This window comes from Grammomys surdaster, unplaced genomic scaffold (genome assembly GCF_004785775.1).
Source record: "Grammomys surdaster isolate TR1022 unplaced genomic scaffold, NIH_TR_1.0 146, whole genome shotgun sequence".
NCBI classification, from domain to species: Eukaryota; Metazoa; Chordata; class Mammalia; order Rodentia; family Muridae; genus Grammomys; species Grammomys surdaster.
Window position 1 is genome coordinate 9819468 of NW_021604604.1, and position 19031 is coordinate 9838498.

A 19031-nucleotide genomic window follows, 5' to 3' on the forward strand; every position below is an offset into this window, starting at 1 on the left:
GCTCGCCTTGCTGGGGACAGCAAGTCAGAGAAAAACAAAACCAGAAAGCTCTCCTTGCCTTTCAGAAGCTAGCATTGACCTGAAAAGAACTGCTGAGCTAGGTGGTTCCCCATTGGCACTAGCCCCACAACACTTTTCCCAATGGTAAAACCTATTGATCAAGGAGCTGGGAAATATCCCAGACTCTTTAGTCACTGCAGGTCACAGGAGGGAGAACAGTATATGGAGACCTGCAGGCACACTAGCAGAGATTCACATCATCGGCCACGACTATAGTCACAGCATCTCCCACAAAGCTGCCCCCATGCATCCATTCCCAGAATGTGTTACTGCATGGAATGCCTCCCCTGGCTGGGAAAGAAAGAAAGTCATAGCCTGTCTAGGAAAGAAACACTCTGTTAGAAGATCACAGGATTTACATATAGACGCTGATCCTGACACAAGAGAAGAAAGTTAGGGTTCACCTAAATATAGAACACCCCAACAATGATGCCCCCTTACTTTTCATTTATTTAACTAATTATTTTGAGACAGACTCTCATGTAGCCCATACTGGTTTCATATTCACCATGTAGCCAAGAATGACCTTGTGTTCGTGATCCTCCCAAGTGCTGGGCTTCAAAGCACTCACCACCACATCTAGTTTTCTGCAACGGGGATGAACTCCAGGGCTTTCTACATGTTAGACAACCATTCTATTAACTGAACTACATTCACAGCCTTCTCCACTCCTCTCCTTTTTTTTTTTTTTAATGGCTGGCAAAAGAGTTTAGGCTAAAATGCTAAGCCCTTGCAATTCCTATCTTTAGGTACATTTTAATCTAAACTGTAACAAGAATCCCAGCAAACAGTCCTTGTCCCCACCGCACCTCCTAACCTGCACAAGTGCTCCTAATTAGTTAGCTATTTGTCAGCAGCGTCTGATTCTGGGCTGGGAGATCTGAGACAGGGAAATGGAAACAGTCTAACAGCTTTCAGTGTAGACACAGACAATTAAAATCCCACCACAGGGGCACCAGCGCCAGGAAAAGGTTTGGTAGTCCAAATAAGCTTAGGCTCAGAAACCTTGGTGCGCAGTTGGAAAGTCAAGGTCTCTGGAAAATCGAGACAGGAAAAAGTTCTGCGTGTAGCTTGCTGCCTTTTGGCACCAGTCTCAAAAACTGAAATAAAATACTGCACACTCAAGCGACTTCAAGTAAGTACAGTCATAAGTCATTCTACTCAAACAATGAGCAATTTTAATAAAAGCAACAGGAAAAGATCTAGAAGGAAAGAACACTCCCGACTCCCATTGTTCGGCAAACACACCCTCTTGAGGACTTTTTTCCCCCTGCAGTTGCTGAGTGGGTTGTCTGATGATCGGAACATGAGGAAAAGGTAAAAACAACTTCTTTTATTCCAGTAAAGGATAAGTGTGATTATTTCATTCTTACATAATGGCAGATGCATGATTTGCAAATGTATTTGCTTGTGTAATGGTGCTGAATTTGTGTTTTCTTAGCCTCCCACCCAAGTAACTGGAAAATATCCATGAGATGAGAGAATGCTTCTCTGGGCTGGCTTTCTGTTTGGTGTGGGGACCAGCTTGCAGGGTGCAGAGTGCAACTCATTTAACCTCTTTCTGTTACTCGGGAGCATTTGCAAAATAGGATGGGGTGGTAGTCGCCAAACGGTTCTTCTGGGATTAGAAACTATGTAAACTTCAGTGTGGCTGGAAAGGTACACAGACTTTAAAGGCCAGACTCTCCATGAGAGCTTTGTTACACACACACAGAAACAATGATACTGACAAGAACCAGCACATTCAAGCATCCTTACTTAGGACTGTAGAGTCTTTATTCCAACTTCTTGTTCCTTTAAATGTTCTAGAACTACACAGCAGCATCGCACACACCAGTGGTCTGAGCGAATACCGAAGCTTAGAAAAATAATGTAGAACAGATGTGTTTGCTCTTGGAAAAATTATTTGAAATCATAATAAACTCCTAAGATATTACCAAAGGACTTCTGTGCTCCTTCCACAGTTTCCCAAACTGTAGCACACCATCAAAACCCAGAAATGGACACTGACGGCAAACTGAGAACTAGCCGCAGACCTCCCTCGACCTGAGTTATGAAGACATTTGGACACTGCTGGCAGTGATGAGCCATTTGTTTTCAATTTGTTCTTGGAGGTGACATGCTATAGGCAGCTCGTGATCAACAGACATGGATTAGACCTGTGTTCTATTTGTGGTAAGTTATTGAGCAGAACTAAATTTTGTAACTTTTTCATTATTATTTATAAAAGAGGAACAATATCAAACAAAGAAGTCGGTATGAGGAAATACTCTAGTCCAACAAGGAGCATATATTTAGAATCCCCTGGCTAGGGAGATGACTTTGGCATTTGGTGAAGTGCTTGCCTTGCAAGCACAAGGACCTAAAATCAGTTCCCAGAGCTGTGTGGTGGCATGTCCTGAGGGAGACAGACATAGAGATCTCTGAAGCTTTCCGACCAGCCACCTTAGCCAGGTGAGTAATTTCCAGATAACAGTGAGTAGACCCTGTCTCAAAAAACAAGGCCAGAAAGATAACACCTAAGGATGATGCATACATGTACCATACATATGCTTGCAAATACACATAGAACATCCCAAATTCAGAATTAGTCAGGGGGTGGGGGTAGGCAAGGGTACCATGGTGTGTGTGGCATTCAGAGGCCAGCCTTAGGTGTGGGTCCTTGCCTTCTACCTTGCATGGTCTCCTGGTTTTCCTTGCTCTATACCCTGGGCTAGCTTGATCATGAGCTTCCCGACATTCACCTGTCTCTACCTCCCATCTTGCCTTAACAACTCGGGGATCATATAAGTGTTAACAAGTTCAGCTTTTAACATTCAGAATTGTATTCTTACCTCACACAGTAAACAGGTTATCCATCAAGCTGCTGCCTCTCTTTGAGTTATTTTAATGGTTACATTTCAGGTCTGGAGAGGTGTCCTTTTAGTTATTCTGTTGACAGTATCCATCCTCCACCCAGCCTTCTAGCTGCTCAGTATGCTGTCCTGTAGGCTGGCACCAAGCAGGAGTTGAGGGCTCAGAGTGCTTTTCATTTCTTCCTCTTAGCGAGGAGTTGGACAGGGAGTAACAGCAAGGTAGCTGTAATGCCAGAGTGAAAGAGAGACAGTGAGGCTGTCCCTAGTAGCTGGGTTTCCTTCTGCCTTCCTGATTATTGTTACCTGTACAGCTGTACAATTTATATGTATTGTAGCATGGGTCCTAAAGGAAACTAGAAAACCCATATGGGCATTGGCATCTCCTAGTTTTTGTAAGAATTTATTTATAAAAGTCAACTGGGCAAGCACCATCCTTTAGTCTCTCTCTGGTGCAGTGCCTACCATCACTTAATGAACTATCAATACAGTCACAATAATGAGCCTCCTTCTGGACTCATGTCCTGGAAGCATCTCTAGGCGTGCAGGGATCCTGGAGAAGATTTTCTTCAGTGCAGGGGGACCATGATGGTTACTGTACTGCGAGTTGGGATACATTAGAGGGAAATCGGTGGGCATGAGGATTTTATGGAGAAACATATGGACAAGACTAGGTCAATAGATAGGGAATTTACCATGTTGATGGGGATGTTTTTTGACTAAAGGCAGTCTAGAAATTTGGGCAAAGAGCTTTAAGTTTGGAACAGAACTGATTTTTATTAGAATGTTCTGCTACTGTGTTTGTTTGTTTTGTTTATGGGGAAAGGGGTCCACAGTTCCAGGTTATAGTTGATCATAGCAGGGACACCACAGTGGCAGAAAATTGAAGGGATTCATCACATCACACCCATAATCAGGGACAGAGAGCACTGGATGGCATGCACACTCACTCAGCTCATTTTCTCTGCTCTTTCACAGTTCAGACTTCTCCTGCCTAGGGAATGGTACCACCCACACTGGGCAGATCTTCCTACCTCAATTAACACAATCAAGATAGTCTCCCACAGGCATGCTCATAGGCCAGTGGCTCTCAACCTTTCCAATGCTGTGAGCCTTTAATACAGTTCCTCATGTTGTGGTGACCCCCAACCATAACATTAGTTTCATCGCTACTTCATAACTGTCATTTTGCTACTGTTATGAATCATAACGTAACTTTTCCAACAGTCTTAGGTGTACCCTGTGAAAGGATTGTTCAACCCAAAAGGGGTCATGGCCCACAAGTTGAGACCCTCTGTCATAGGCCAACCTAGACTACTCCACCCCAGCCCTTGAGCCTTCCTTCCCAGATGATTCTCGACTGTCAAGTTGGCCATTCAAACTAGCCACCACAGCCACTGCCCAGCTGTGTGCTTTGGATCGGGTTCCTTAGCTTTCTCTACCTTTCATGTTTCATGTTCATTCTATGAAAATAGAATGTCTCCCTGCGTCTCAGCCTAACCTTGGCTTGAGTACTGGTATCACAAACATATGACACCATGCCAAACCAATCCTAGGCTGTGACAAAGATTCTCTCAGGTACTAGGTTTCTCATCTCTTGGGTCCATCTGTCCCCCTCTTATAACATTTAGTATTAGCCAGCCTGCTCTCCCATCGTGGATATCCACTCTAGATATCTGTCCCGAGTGGTCATGCTCCACTGCCCTACAAGTGGTGTGTGAGTATCCTGACCTGCTTTCAGTAAGAATCCTCCTGGATAACTTTAGCTGGATCCCTATCCCCAGTGCTTCATCTTGGTAATTGTCACCATAGGACACACACACACACACACACACACACACACACACACACACAGCTCCTTGCTTATAAACGATTGTTTGTCCCTGCTGAGTCGAGAGTGAGCAAAATATAGCACCCCCACTATAAAATTCCACTGTAACAGTCCCTATTGCAATGCTCCTAAATAGTCTTTGCTGTTGTGTTTTAACACGCCATTAGATTTTTTTCTTTAATAAACAAAGGTGGAGAGGGGAGAAATCACCTACGGGCCCCTATCAGTGAAAACTCTTCACCCCTTCCCTCTTAATGCTATACAAGCAGGACTGAACCAGTGGTGTTGGATCTTCTGCAGTCAACCTTAGGTATTGTTACCCTTGACCTGTAAGTCTGGCTGTCACATCTACCCTGGGGGAAGTCAGAGGATAGTGGCTTGGACAGCTGCAGGATGAGAGGTCACACCCTAGACTCAAACGCTTCCCGTGGACCCGCAGGTAACCCAGCGTGACGTCGAAGGCCTCCGGTCTGCAGGAACAGCTGCAGGGAACAGCAGCCACGGAGCCCAAGGCGCGGGGGTCCGGGGGCGCCGGGGACTCCCGCAGAGCGGCGGCCACCAGGTGGCACCACGGGCCCGGGGCCCGTGCGCTCCCGCGGGCTGGGGGCGGGGCAGGAAGAGGTTAAGGCGCCGGCGGAGCGGCCGCGGCGGTCGGGGGAAGCCCGGCGCGGGGCGCGGAGGAGGGAGCGGCCGGCTGCGGGGCCCCGGCCAATCCGGCGGCTGGCGGGGCGCGCGGAGCCACAGCGCCATGGAGGGAGGCGCGGCGCCTGGCCGCCCGTGACCGAGCGTGGCGAGCCCGAGCGGCCCGCGGCGCCCGCGGCGCGGAGATGAGCAGGTCCGCTGCACTGCTGCTCTGCCTGCTCGGCTGCCACGTTTGGAAGGCGGTCACCAAGACGCTGCGGGAGCCCGGCGCGGGAGCCCAAGGTCGGTGGGCGGTGGCGGGGCCGTGGGGGGAGACGCTTTTGTGTCGCGCCCGGGCCTGGCGCGGCAGCGGTGGCGGCTGGACCCGGGCCGCATTGTGGCGGAGGCCCAAGCGGCTCGACCTGCACCGCGGTCCCGCAGCCCCCCACGTCGCGATACCCGGGGGGCGGCGCCGCCCGGGGAACATGCTGGGGCCGCGGCGCAGATGCTCCCCGGGGATCTGGGTGGCACCAGCTGCCCTGGCTGCCTCCTGGGTGGCAGCCGCTGGTGACTCTTCGGCTTACATCCGAGATGCTTTCCTTTATGCATGACTCGGACACGCGGCTCCATCGCCCCCCTCTCCCCGCCACGGGAGGGAGAGACCTGGGACTGGCTGTCCCCCTCTGCTTCCCTCTCTGGGGTCCCCGGAGCTCCAGTCCTGGAGTCCCAGCGCGAAGGCTGAGCCTGGCCCTTTTGTTGTGGCGGGGAGGGGGTGGCCGCCGCCCCAGGGTGCCCCCTGCGCCCTGGCGACCCTAGGTCTGCTGCTGCAGTTTAGGAAAGTTTCAGGGTCTTCTCCCCCCACCCTCTTATTCTACATGGTTTTCAGACCTTTAGGGATTTGATAAGCAGCCACAGGGATCGGAATCATCATGAGAACAGAGAAAACTGGAACTGGGAAACCCTAATCACTTAAAACCATTTCCATGTCTGTCTGTCGCCAGCTCCTGCCTTTTGTCTAATCTTTGGCCTCTTACAAATCTGCTTTCCAGCTGTACAAGTAATGTGGTCGCCACCAAGAACGGCCACACGCTTTTTTTTTTTTTAATCTGAATTTATTTGAGGATAACCCTGAAGCTTCCATGACATGATTTTGTGAGGACAAAGTCAAATATTTCTCTATTGCCTTTTTCTGAGGAGTGACTAAAGCCAACAGATGAGCATGTGTGAATTCAGCCAAGGGCATCTCTTGCCCAGGGTAAATTTGGTTAGCCAGCGGCCTTCACTGGTCTTCTGTGAGCTCCTACAGGGACTCAGACCCTTGCCAAGATTCTTGGCAAAAAGATGTGCCCTGCTTAGTTAGCCCTAGACACTGAATGAGGGAGCGCCCCATCCCAATATCCTATCACAGGGCCCTGCCTCATCCCGCTTTCCATCCTTTGAAACTTGGGACCAGGGAAGCCTTGACTTCCACCCGATATCCTCTTGGTGTCTGTTGACAATCTGAGTTCAGTTAATGATGTTGGAGATTTTCATGTTCAATGCTTGCTGAATCACTGGTTGGCATCTTTTAAATACATTGCTGCAACCATAGTTGACAGTAAAATATGACCATTAGGAATTGGGTGTGAATTTGGTACCAAGTGACCCATAAGTCTCAGTAGGAGGGGGATACTTATGACATTAGGTCATCAGTATTGAATGATAGCCTCTTCCATTTATACTTTTTGAATCAGTGGGGTATAAATGGAAGAATGAAATATAAATGAATGATATTTGTGCCTTGATAAGACCATTATTTTTGAAGGGCCGGTTGAGTTTTTTGTTTGTTAGTTTGTTTTGTACTTGAAAAAGCAATACCTGGAAATAATGAATTCATGCATTCTATAAAATAGTAAAAGACATGGCTTCAATTGAAAAAGAAATCATGGAAGAAAAAAATCCTTACTGGCTTCCAGTCTAAGACTATGTTTTATTAAGAATTTACTGCTAAACCCCCCAAACGTGGAATTTCCCAGGAAGCAAGAGAAAAATGACCGACCTGTGAGACTGTTTATGCCCTGGCTAGATATATCCTTGAGTTTCAGTAGAAGATGGAATATCTTGTGATAGTGTTCCCCTTGGATTTCTTTCTTGACTTGCTAGTTCCAGTAAGGATGGATTTTTAAGGTGTCAATCTCAACATGTGTATTGGACATCTCTGAAACACCACTTGGCACCTGGATTTTGAGCTGGTTGGGTCCATCACTGAGGAAATGGACAATTTCTCTTGTCATTTGAGGGTACCTTTAATCTGCTGAATTCTTCAAAGCTTTGGATAGGTTTCATTCTGATAACATGATTTACCAACTCATGTTTTCTCTGCTCTCCGAGATCTGTATACCAGGAAGATAAGGACTGTGTTTAACTTCACTATGCATAGGTAAGCCGACCGTGAACTTGGTTGGCACAGATAGTCCTTGCTGAATGGGGGAAAGTTGGCACTGCTGAAGTATATACCACAACGTAGCCCAAGGTCTTTTATCTACATATATTTTAGGAAGTTTGTATACTTCCTCAGAAAATCCAGTTTGTAAGCAGTTTGCTTTTGTTACAGAAATGAGCTTGAGTTATAGTTTAAACAAACTTTGTATAGAAACAGCTTGGCTATTACTTCAGAAAAACTACTGAAATCTCATACATACAGAAAGTGTCCACTCAAAGATTATTGGTAGTTCCCAGGGCTCGGTACCTCCTTCAATAAGTGAGACTTTGTTGTGATATCTAGGGAAACTAACATCAGCAAAGTTTCCTTCTATTGCTTGGCCCTTTAAATATTCATGATAAAAATGAAGGCTTGGCTTACTGGCTGTAGCTGCTTTGAATCTGCAGAGTGACTTGCACAACGCAACAGTTAGTGGACTTGTGACCAGCTGTGACTGTAAACTCTCTCTGTTTCATCTGTACTGTACCACAGTTTATAGGATCATTTTGTGGGGATTTTACAGAAGGCATTATTTAACCATGTTGACTAACGACTTTCCGTGCCTCTTACAAAACCACACTGAGAGGGAATTGGTAGAAGATGCTTCTCTGAGGAGGAGCTGTGCAGATGGACTTTGGAAGACTGTTGTTTTTAAGCCCTATACCACGGGCCAAGAGAAGGTCAACATCAGGTGAAGGACTTGATGCCGAGACTCTTGGCATATGGTCTTTATTTTGTTATTATCTGACAGAAAGGTATAGCAAATGTCAACTTTTCCATGATCTCAGAAAATCTATCATATGCTGCAACAGTCGAGTGAATGTTTGGCTGTTTGTCTTTCGGCGAGGCCTGGCTTCTACCAAACTTGAACTTTGATTGTCATTATATGTTGAGTCGGAAGACAGAGAAGCAATGACTGGGGGAGGCAGGGGGAGCAGGTAACAGGAAGCACAGCCAACAAGACATACATCTTCCTTAGCCTAAGACAGTAACATCTAAATACAACTCATGGGCTCACATCTGGGATCATGGACAGACAAGCTGGACTTAGGAAGGCCACTGGGGTTCAAAAGGAGGGTGTGTGTGTGTGTGTGTGTGTGTGTGTGTGTGTGTATACATATATATGTTTGTATGTAATCCTCACCCTTCTCATCTTATAATCTAGTTGAAAAATAAATCAACTAGAAGATATCACTGATGTCCTTTGTATGTAATTAGCCAAACATCTTTAAAGTAAGGTCAAATATACAGGAAATGATGGCTAGTCTGCCATGCTTCTTGGTATTTTAGATGCTACCCACAGTGCGCTTGAGAAGTTGTGCTGATGACATCAGCACCCAAAACCTCACTCCATGCTCCCAGACATGCTAGTTAAGTAGAAGAAGGCCTGTTGGACATAGACTAGGCAGCACTGTCTCTGTAGTGAGTCCAGTCTCAGTTTGACACCCGAATGATGACGAGCCCGTCAGGTAAAGCTGTCTCGTATTGGGTGATCTGTTTGGGAAGGTAGACTGTCAAATATAAGTTTAATATAGTCATCAAATATTTTAAAACCCATTATTTTTCACAAAACATAAAAAGTGTGAACAGCCTCCAGTGTGAAGACTACGAGGTAGTTTGGAATTGTGGAAAGTAGCCATGAGAGAAAGAAAGAAGGTCTGGGCACAGACGCTTTGCCAGTGGGTTTGTTAAAGCTGCTGTCTGTCTTGTCTGTCCTGCTTTCCGCTCTCTCCCACAGGACAGCGAACTCTCTGAGTTCGAGGAGGAAGGACTCACCTATTTTCGAGTCAAGTGAGCACCTTTGTTTGCTTACTTATTTTCTTGAGTTTAGGATTTGAATAGAAAAAAAAAGTACTGAATTTATGATGAGAGATTTTTTTTTTTAATGTCTCCTGACAGAACTGGAGAAGCGACACTGAACACTTTGATTAAATCTGTCCTGCGTCACTCGGGTGACTCACATCAGTAAGGCGTCCAATTTCAAAATCAGGACGAGCTGAGCTGTCTGGTCTCAGTGGACAACGGTTGTGCTCTGGCCATTCATTTGCACCACTATACTGTCACGATAAAGAGTCTGATAGAGGCATTTCCTAATGGAAATTTGTCTCGCTGAAGAAATTAACCCGTCTGTGCGTTGTGTCTTTATATTTTCTTAGTAGTAACATTTGCTATTTTGTCAATTAGATATTGATTATTGTGACTTTTTTAGTAATTTAGATGAGGGCTTGGTTGGGTCATTGATTACAGTTTCTTATCAATATACTTGTAGAGGGTGGACTTATAAAATTTCGAGCCAGAGAAGGTGTCCAGGCGCTCCTGTGGTTAGGTGGACCCTCAGGCTAATCTATGATCTGTGCCGTTACCTTTCTTACTGCTTGCTTTTGCTACTTCTGCAATCCCTTTTCCATTACATTGTGTCTGTGTGTGTAGTGTATTATGTACGTGTGTGTGCATATATGTAGAGGCCAAAAGTCAGTATCAGTTGCCTTTTTCAATGGCTTTGGACCTTATTTTTTTTTTTTGAGGCAGGGTCTCTTACTGAGCCTGGAACGCTGTGTTTCAGCTGGACTGGGTGACCCACAAGCCCCTGGAATCTGCCTGTCTCCACCCCTCTGGTTCTGGAGGTACTGACAAGTTCTACCATGTCTGGCTTTTTACATTGTTTCTGGGGATCCAGATATCAAGTCCTCATGCGTGTGTGACAGGCACATCACCTACTGAGCTACCTCCTCAGCTTTGCCACGACATAATTGTAGAGCCCAGAGATAAGAGGGCGGATGTAAGATGACAGTCCTATAGTCTACGTTGGATCATGCCTGCTCTGGTGAACAGAGAAGCTGACTTTCCTGCTACTAGGAATTCCAAAAAAGGAGAAAACTGCGGTGTTAGTTACTACTGAGCCATTGTGACCAAGTACCCGTCAGAATCAACTTAAGTAAAGAGAGGTTTAGGCTGGCTCATACTTTCTGGGTAGATGTGGCAGAGCCACTCAGTCTGTGACATCGAGAATGTGACTTGCTGTTCACATCATGGTAGACCAGGAAAAGGGATGGAAGGAGGGCTGGCCTATGACCTTCAAAGACACCATTGTGACCCACTTCTGTGAAGTCAGGCTCCACCTCCTCAGGGTTCTCCAGCCTGTCAGATCAGCACGGCTAACTAAGTGACAAGCATTCAAAACATGAACCTGAGAGGTCATTTCAGGTTCAAACCAGAACTGCTGAACATGTGTGTTCTCCATACTTCTCAGGAATGGTTTGGGGCAGGGGTCTTTAGTGCCAGGCGTGGAAGCAGACAAGAAAAACATAAGATCACTTATGCAATGCCAAAAGCTGTGCTTAGACGCGCTACACTTAAAACTGGATTTTTAAGTTTTTGGCCTGAGAACCTAGGAGGTGAGGCTTTTAAAAGACAAAAATAGCCATGATTTATTAAATTCTTCTAGTTGTATTTGTGGTACCTCTATCATACTTAGTATTTTATCAGTGTATTAGAAACAGGTGCCCTCATAGGAAAAAATAATAGCTATTAGCTAACATGCATTGGATGCTTGTTATCATGTGAGATGACTTCATGAGTTAGTGTGTGTGGCACCGGGATTCACCTGTCTCTACCTCCCCAGCTACGGGGTTACAAGTAGCAAGGAGTATACCCAGATTTTTTTATATGGATTATGCAGGTTGAACTCAGGGCTTCATGCTTATATAGAAGAACTTTGCCAACTGAGCCACCTCCCCAGCCCCTCAATGAATCTTTTTCTTTAATGAAGAATATATATCATTTTCATTGTATAGAAAAAGAATATGGGACACAGAGGTGGCAAATCACTTTCTCCAAATCACACAGCAATGAGTAGTACCCACTGTGTCCCCGAGACTGCCCTTGGACTGTGTTGTTTTATGACTTCGAGGGTCAAATTTGACCTTGTGCAATCTCGATCATCATAGTATTTTGCCAATGTAAATAAGAGTCTCTTAATGGCTTTGAATTTTTATGAAGACAGGCGACAGTATTGCCTGTGTGGCCCCTTTTTGACCTATGGAAAGTGACCTTCAATGGACATTTGTGGAGCATCTCCTCAGAACAAAGCTTGGATTCAGATTTGGAGAAGAGATAAGAAACTCATATAAATAACTCTCAGAGGCTCTTGGGGGAGCTCTATAGAGCAGGGTGTGGTCGTGGGTCCGGAGAATCTTCTGGCTTGATTTCAAAGCCCATTAGAGTTTGGCAAACTGTTTTCATAATAAGAGAAATGTCTTGAACCCAACTATCCGGAGGTGGAGGATGGGCAGGTTGTGGTCCTTCGTAAAACATTCAGGTATGGTTGGGCCCTTGGAGCTTAATGAGACGCCTTTTCCTCTGCAGCACGAGGAGAAAACTTCATTTGCTTCCATGTGTCAAATGCTACTTTTATCAGGGTTTGGGGATACTTGCAAAAGCCTTGAACTTTTTCTTTCTAAAACAATCTTTCCTTTTCCTTTTGCGTGTACAGTGATCTAAGAAATTTACTTTCATAAAAATAATGGTCTTTTGAGAAAAAATAAATAAATTATTTTAAAAAATGATGGTTTTATGCAGCTGAAAAAAAATGTTTTCTAACCTGTTTCATGAAAAAGTTTTACAAAACAAATGGGAAGAATTTTGTAGTGAGTACTCAAACACACTAGATTCTACCGATGATATGTTACTGAATTTGCTTTATTATTTATCTATTTATTGACACATTCTCACCATCCATTAATTGTGATTTTAAGTGCATTTTAAAATTTTATTTATTTATTTTATGTATATGAGTATGCCATTGCTCTCTTCAGATACACCAGAAGAGGGCATCAGATCCCATTAAAGATGGTTGTGAGCCTCCATGTGGTTGCTGGGAATTGAACTCAGGAACTCTGTAAGAGCAGTTGGCGCTCTTAATTGCTGAGCCATCTCTCCAGCCCTTTGAATGCATTTTAAACATGTGTTTGGTATCAGTAGTCTTTCCCCCAAATACTTCAGCATGAATATCATTAGTGCTTAGTGTTCTTTTTTTTCTTAGGGAAATTTACGTATCAGAAAATATGTGATCGGTGTTAACATTTGCAAACACCTGTGCACCTCAAGTCCCTTTCAAGGCATTAAATATTTACATCACTCCAGGAAGTCTGTCATTCCTTGTCCCAAATAGTCCTTGTGCCTGTCATTCAAGAGCAACTATAGTCCTGATGTTTTTCCTGCCATAGATTATTCTTTTGTTGTTCTTGTTCTCTTCCTAGAACTTTAAATGAATGAAACGGGATACAATGTATCCCGATGTCTGCTGTTCATCAGAACAGGTTTTGAGGTCTACCCATGTTACAGAGATAGAAACACAGTTATTCCTTTCTCTATTGCTAGTTTTCCATTCTGTAACTATTGTAGATTGTTTATTCATTCTTCTACTGATGGAGATTTATACTGCTTAGTTTTATGCCAACCTAGTAGAAGCTAGAGTTATCTGAAAGTTGGGAACCTCAACTGAGAAAATGACTCCCTAAGATCCATCTGGAAGGCATTTTCTTAATTAGTGATTGATGGGGGTGGGTCCAGCCTATGGTAGGTGGTGCCATCCTTGGGCTGGTGATCCTGGGTTCTACAAGAAAGCAGGTTGAGCAAGACATAAGGAGCAAGCCAGTAAGCAGTACTCCTTCACGACCTCTTCTGCATCAGCTCTTGCCTCCAGGATCCTGCCTTGTTTGAGTTCCTGTCCTGACTTCCTTCAGTGATGGACCATAGTAGAAGTTGTAATAAACCCTTTACTCCCCAACTTGTTTTTAGTCGTGGTGTTTCCTTGCACCAGTAGAAACTCTGCCTAAGACAGCACTCAGGTCACTTCAAGCTTTGTCTGTTTTGTTAATATGGTTTGGACGAACATGTTACACAGTTCTTTTGTGCATATAGTTTTCATTGCCCTTGAGTCATACTTAGAAGTCATTGGGAGGATGGCTCAGTTGCTAAAGTTCTTGCCAAGGACCTGAGTTTTATCCCCAGAACCAACGTAAAAATGTATGTAATTATAATGCCAGAGCTGGGGAGTTGGGACAGGATGCTCTCTGGGGCTTGCTGGCCAGCCAGCCTGGACCAGCTAGAGAGCTCCAGCCCAGGGAGAGAGCCTGGTCTAAGAGAGCAGATGATGTTCCCTGGATGACACCCAAAGTTGTCCCCAGGCCTTCACACACAAGAATGCAGACACATATGCACACACACACACAGAGACACACGCACACACACACACACAGCACATCGCACACACACCACGCTCTCACGTGCACACACACCTACTGGAATGTTTTTTAAACTAAAATCACTTTTCAACACAGTAGGCAAATGTTTAGTTGCATAAGAAAGTCCTAGAACTTTTTAAATTTTGGTTTTATCTGTCTATTTTCTCATTAAAAAATATACAAAATACTGTCTTGTTTCACTCTCTAAATATTTGCTTTTGTTCATCTTCTTAATTTTAGCTATTTAAAAGACAAGTTTCTTTACATATGTATTTGATGAAAATATATGTAGCATGTATGTTTTACTTTCCAGATGTTACTTGAGTTTTTGATGTGTTGAAACATTTTTAGGAACCAAAACTGAAGCTTAGATAATATATTTACTTTTATTCTCAATGACGTTAGGAGGTAACTGTTTTTCCCCTTCGGTATTTAATTAGTTCTACAATGCCATCAAATTATTTAGGTAATTATCTTGTCTGATCGTGTCGAATCAGTTCATCACACACCTGTCAGGTAAGCTGTTGTGTATATGTATACATGAGCACGTGTGCACATGCATGTGTGTGTGCACCTGTGTGTGACCTCACCTGGGATGGAGAGGGAGTGGAACAGAGACAATTTGTGGGCTGTTCGAATGCCATTTTCTTTCTTATAAGACACATGCCACCTACAGATGCCAGTTCCTCCACTCAAAAGGAACCAAGATATCTTCCCTAAGGATTTTTTGCCATTATTTGTACTCTTCACAAGTGCCGTGAGTCAGTTCTTTAAAATAGTTTAGTAGCTTTTAAAGGTTAAGATTATGGAGTTCTAAATGTATCCAGAGGGGAAGGCAGAAGACTTGACCCAGTGTTGAGGGACCAGGAGATGGTGTTCTTGGTCTGATGGTATGTTCCATGGCACAAATATGAGTCCAGCGGCAGCCCCTGGTATTGAGCCATGGTTAAGGGATCAGAGCAAGCCTGATAGCCTGCAGTGTCCCCCAGAGGGAGAAGTGCTGGAGAAGAAACTTGAGCACAGGCTCAGGTTTCTCCGGGCCTCTTAGTGTGGCTTAGAGCCACACTGCTGCTAGGTGCATTGCCTCAAAAACTGCACCCTCCCCACTTGCCAGCATAGCCCTACTTCTGCTTGGAAGAGCAGAGGGGGAACCTGGAGCGCAGTGTGATATGGACGGGTTACTGCAGTAGAATTGTGATCACACAAGCGCCATCCTGTCAGATGAAGATGTGGGGACCCTCAGAGCCATCGCTTACCTGCTCAGCATGACACAAGACTGACCCTGTCCCAGGGCTTTTACAAAGACAATTCCCAGACTTGTTCAAATTAATTGAGTCACCATCTATATACATGGCCTTTCAGGTGAGCACACCTGGCCAGATGTGAAGAGCCACCCATATTTGGATTAAGGAAAGAGTGGATGCTGGCATCACCTCGCTCTCTTTGCAGCTGGCTTTTTTTTTTCTAATTGCTTGGGTCTTTCCCAACTTTTCTGTTTGTGAGCTTCCTAATAATAGAAATTGCATAGAGAACAGAGCCCTGTGCATGGGGCTATGTGCACTGTTCTTCAGGTGGGGCTACTGCTCAATGCCCTTTTGTCTGGCTTCTTTGGATATTGCATAGACAGGTAGGATTAGTAGTGTAAATAGTCCTCTGTTGTTTGTTATTAAGCAGAGTATTGAGGTAGTTCTCTTTCAAGCACAGCCCAGTTTCCTGCTTCAGTGCTGGAGAGGCATGACCTTCCGCTCCTTTCTCCCTGTGCAGTCCTGGTCCCCTATGGGATTTAAAGTGGCAGGAAATCCTGTCCTGGAGGCTGCTGATCAGTCTGACAACATTATACATGTGCTTGCTTCTAACCCAGTCCCCTCCAACACTGCCCTGTTGCCCACCCCTAGCCAGCTCCCTTCCCCCAGCCGCCCTTACACTTCATTTCAGTACCCTTCTCTTCCCCTTGCTTAAGACCTCTTCCTCCCTCTCTTGATCACGTTCTAGTTTCATGACCTATACACACACATCATATAAGTACACATACAATATATATATATATATATATATATATATATATATGTATGTATGAATATATGTATATATAGACACATACATATATACATGTACACTATGTATATACACACCATATACACACATTATACACATATACATACTATATATATACATGCACATATAATATATCATATATGTATATATACAATATGTATATTATGTATATACATATTGTGTATATACATATACATACACACATATGAGTTCTCTCATAATATGGACCTAGATTTAGAAATACACACACACACACACACACATTCACTTTTAAGTGTAGGTCCATATTATGAGAGAACTCATGCAACATACCTTTCTGAGTCTGTCTTGTTTCACTTAACCTAATGATATTAACTTTTGTGCAGGTGTCATGATTGAATTTTCCTTACCACAGAATAAAATTCCATTATGTATATGTATTACACTTTTTTATTCATCTGTTGATGGTTCCATTTCCTTGGTGTTGTGAATTGTGCAGCAATAAACGCTGTACAAGGATCTCTGTGGTATGTAGACGTAGAGTCCTTTGGGTAGATAGCCAGCAGTAGTATAGCTGGGTCATGTGGTAGATCTATGTTTATTTCTGGGAAGCCTGCATATGGTTTTCATAGAGACTGTACAAGTTTGCATTCAAACCAGAAGTGTACCTGGGTTCCCATTTCTCCACATCCCCACTAGCACTTGCCGTCATTAGCTTTCTTGATGATGGCCATCCTGAATGAGGTGAAATGGAGTCTCAGAACAGTATCAACTTACACTTTCTGACGACTGGGGATGTTGAGCACTTTATGGCCATTTTCCCGCTTGGAGGACTGTCTGTCCAGTTCATCCGCTCATTTGTTGGTCAGGTCATTTGCTTTTGGAAGGTTAATCTTTGCGCTTTTTTATATATGCCAAATCTCTCTCTGACTTGTAGTTGACACAAAGTGTTTTGTTTATTTGCCTGTTTGTTTTTCACCATTATTTATGCAGGCATCTCTTCCCTCTGGTGACTGCTCCCTTTGCTATGAGGAAGTCACATTAGTGTCTTCTTAAGGATCGTCCTGTGCTAGTAGAGTCTTCTTTACAAAGTCCTTGGCTCTGCCCACATCTCTAAAGTGTTTTTCTTGGGATGTCCTATAATTTCACAGTTTTTGGTCCTGCTGATAGAGAGTGCTTTCATCATATTGAGCTGAGGTGAGGTGAGCCCAGGGAAAGTTATACGGATCTGTAACAGCTTCATTATTTATGTGTGGAAATTAGTTTCCCCAGGACCATTTGTTAAAGAAGATTTTTTTTCCCATTATATGTTTTTGACATCCTTGTCAAAAGTTATCTATGTAAGTTTGTTTCTGGGTCTTCTGTTCAAGTCCACCGATTTACGTGCCTACTTTTTTACCACTAGCATGTTGTTTGGCTACCATGGCTCTGTAAGATAACTTGGGATTCAGGTATTGTGGTGCCTCTAGCATTATCCTTTCTGCATAGGGTCTCTTATGCTTCCATATGAATTTTGGGGATTTTTTTTTACACTATTTCTGTGAACAGCACCATTGGAATTCTGAAATAGTTTGCATAATATATGCATACCAATTTTGGTAATATAGCCATTTCATAATATTAATTTTGACACTCTGTAAACAGGGTTCATAGGTATTTTATGCTATTATAAGATTTTACTTACTCATTAACTACTTTCTTGGCATATTCATTATTGGGATATAAAAATTATTGATTTTTGCCAATTTTGTATCATACTATTTAGCTGAAAGTATTTATCAACTCTGAGAGCTTTCTGACGAAGTAGTTGGAGTCGTAAGCATTGGATCATGATTCCCCAGATAGGATAACTTTACTTCTTTTCATGTCTGTTTTCTTCTTCCTTGTCTTCTTGCTCTAAGACTTTGAGCACTATATTGGATAAGAGGAACAGAGTGAATGTCTTCATCACATTTTAGGTTTTAGAGAAAATACACTCAGTATTTCTGCATTTAGGCTGACTAGAGGTAAGTTTGCTACAGGTTCATCATATATAGGCTTTATTTTGTTGATATATATCCTTTCTACTCCCCGTGTCACCAGGACATTTATCAGGAAGGGATATGGGATTTTGGTTAACAAAGTCCTTTTCTGCCAAGATTGTGATGATCAGATAATTTCTGTCATTAAATTGATGTATGATGTTGTTTATTTATTTGTGTATCTGCTCAGTTAACTTTGCATCTCTGGTTTGAAAACAACTTGGTCATGGTGTGTGAACTTTTTAGTGTATTCCTGAATTCAGTATTCGAGAATTTTACTGAAAATTTTTGCATCTATGTTTCCCAGAGAAATGGGTCTATAGGTTTTGCTTTTATGTCCGCATTTGATTTGGATATTGGGCTTCACACAGTGGAGTGAGTAATGTTCCTTCCGTTTCTGTTTTATGGGTCAATTTAAAGAGCATTGATTGGTTTTAGCATTTCTCTATGAGTTTGTTAGAATTTGTCAGTGACTCTGTCCAGTCCTCTGGCTTTCATAATAATGTTTCAAATCTCATTGATCGTAACGGATGAGTTTAACTTGCTTGTGTCCTTTTCACTCAACTTTGGTGAGTAATCTATGGCTGGGACTTTGTCTGTTTATTCTACACTTTTGGAATATAACTTTTCAAAGTACTCCCTGGTGATTGCCCGAGTTTCACTGGATCTGTAATACCCTCCCCCATGCCATCTCTCATCCTCTTAGTGTTAGCTGCTGGGAGAAGAGAGTTTCTCTGGTCAGCTGACCGCTCTGCACTGACGACCACACAGCCACGAGTATTTGAGCAATGCCAATTAGTCTTTAAGGACTGAACAAAAAAGAACACTATGGTGGTTGGGTAAGAAAGGTGGGGTGAGCTGGGGTGGGCTTTATATCTTAGTTTATTATGTTTCAGTGTACATATG

General features: G+C 43.6%; 1 protein-coding gene across 1 annotated transcript in view; it reads left to right on the forward strand.

The window, feature by feature from the left end:
* The first annotated feature begins 5570 nt into the window (after positions 1-5570).
* The window catches only part of Fam171a1 (family with sequence similarity 171 member A1), a 119719-nt gene continuing 106258 nt past the window's right edge, over positions 5571-19031 (forward strand). Inside the window, exon 1 of the mRNA XM_028764945.1 lies at positions 5571-5667. Within this exon, the coding sequence (XP_028620778.1) occupies positions 5571-5667 (97 nt within the window). The remainder of the gene's footprint in view (positions 5668-19031) is intronic.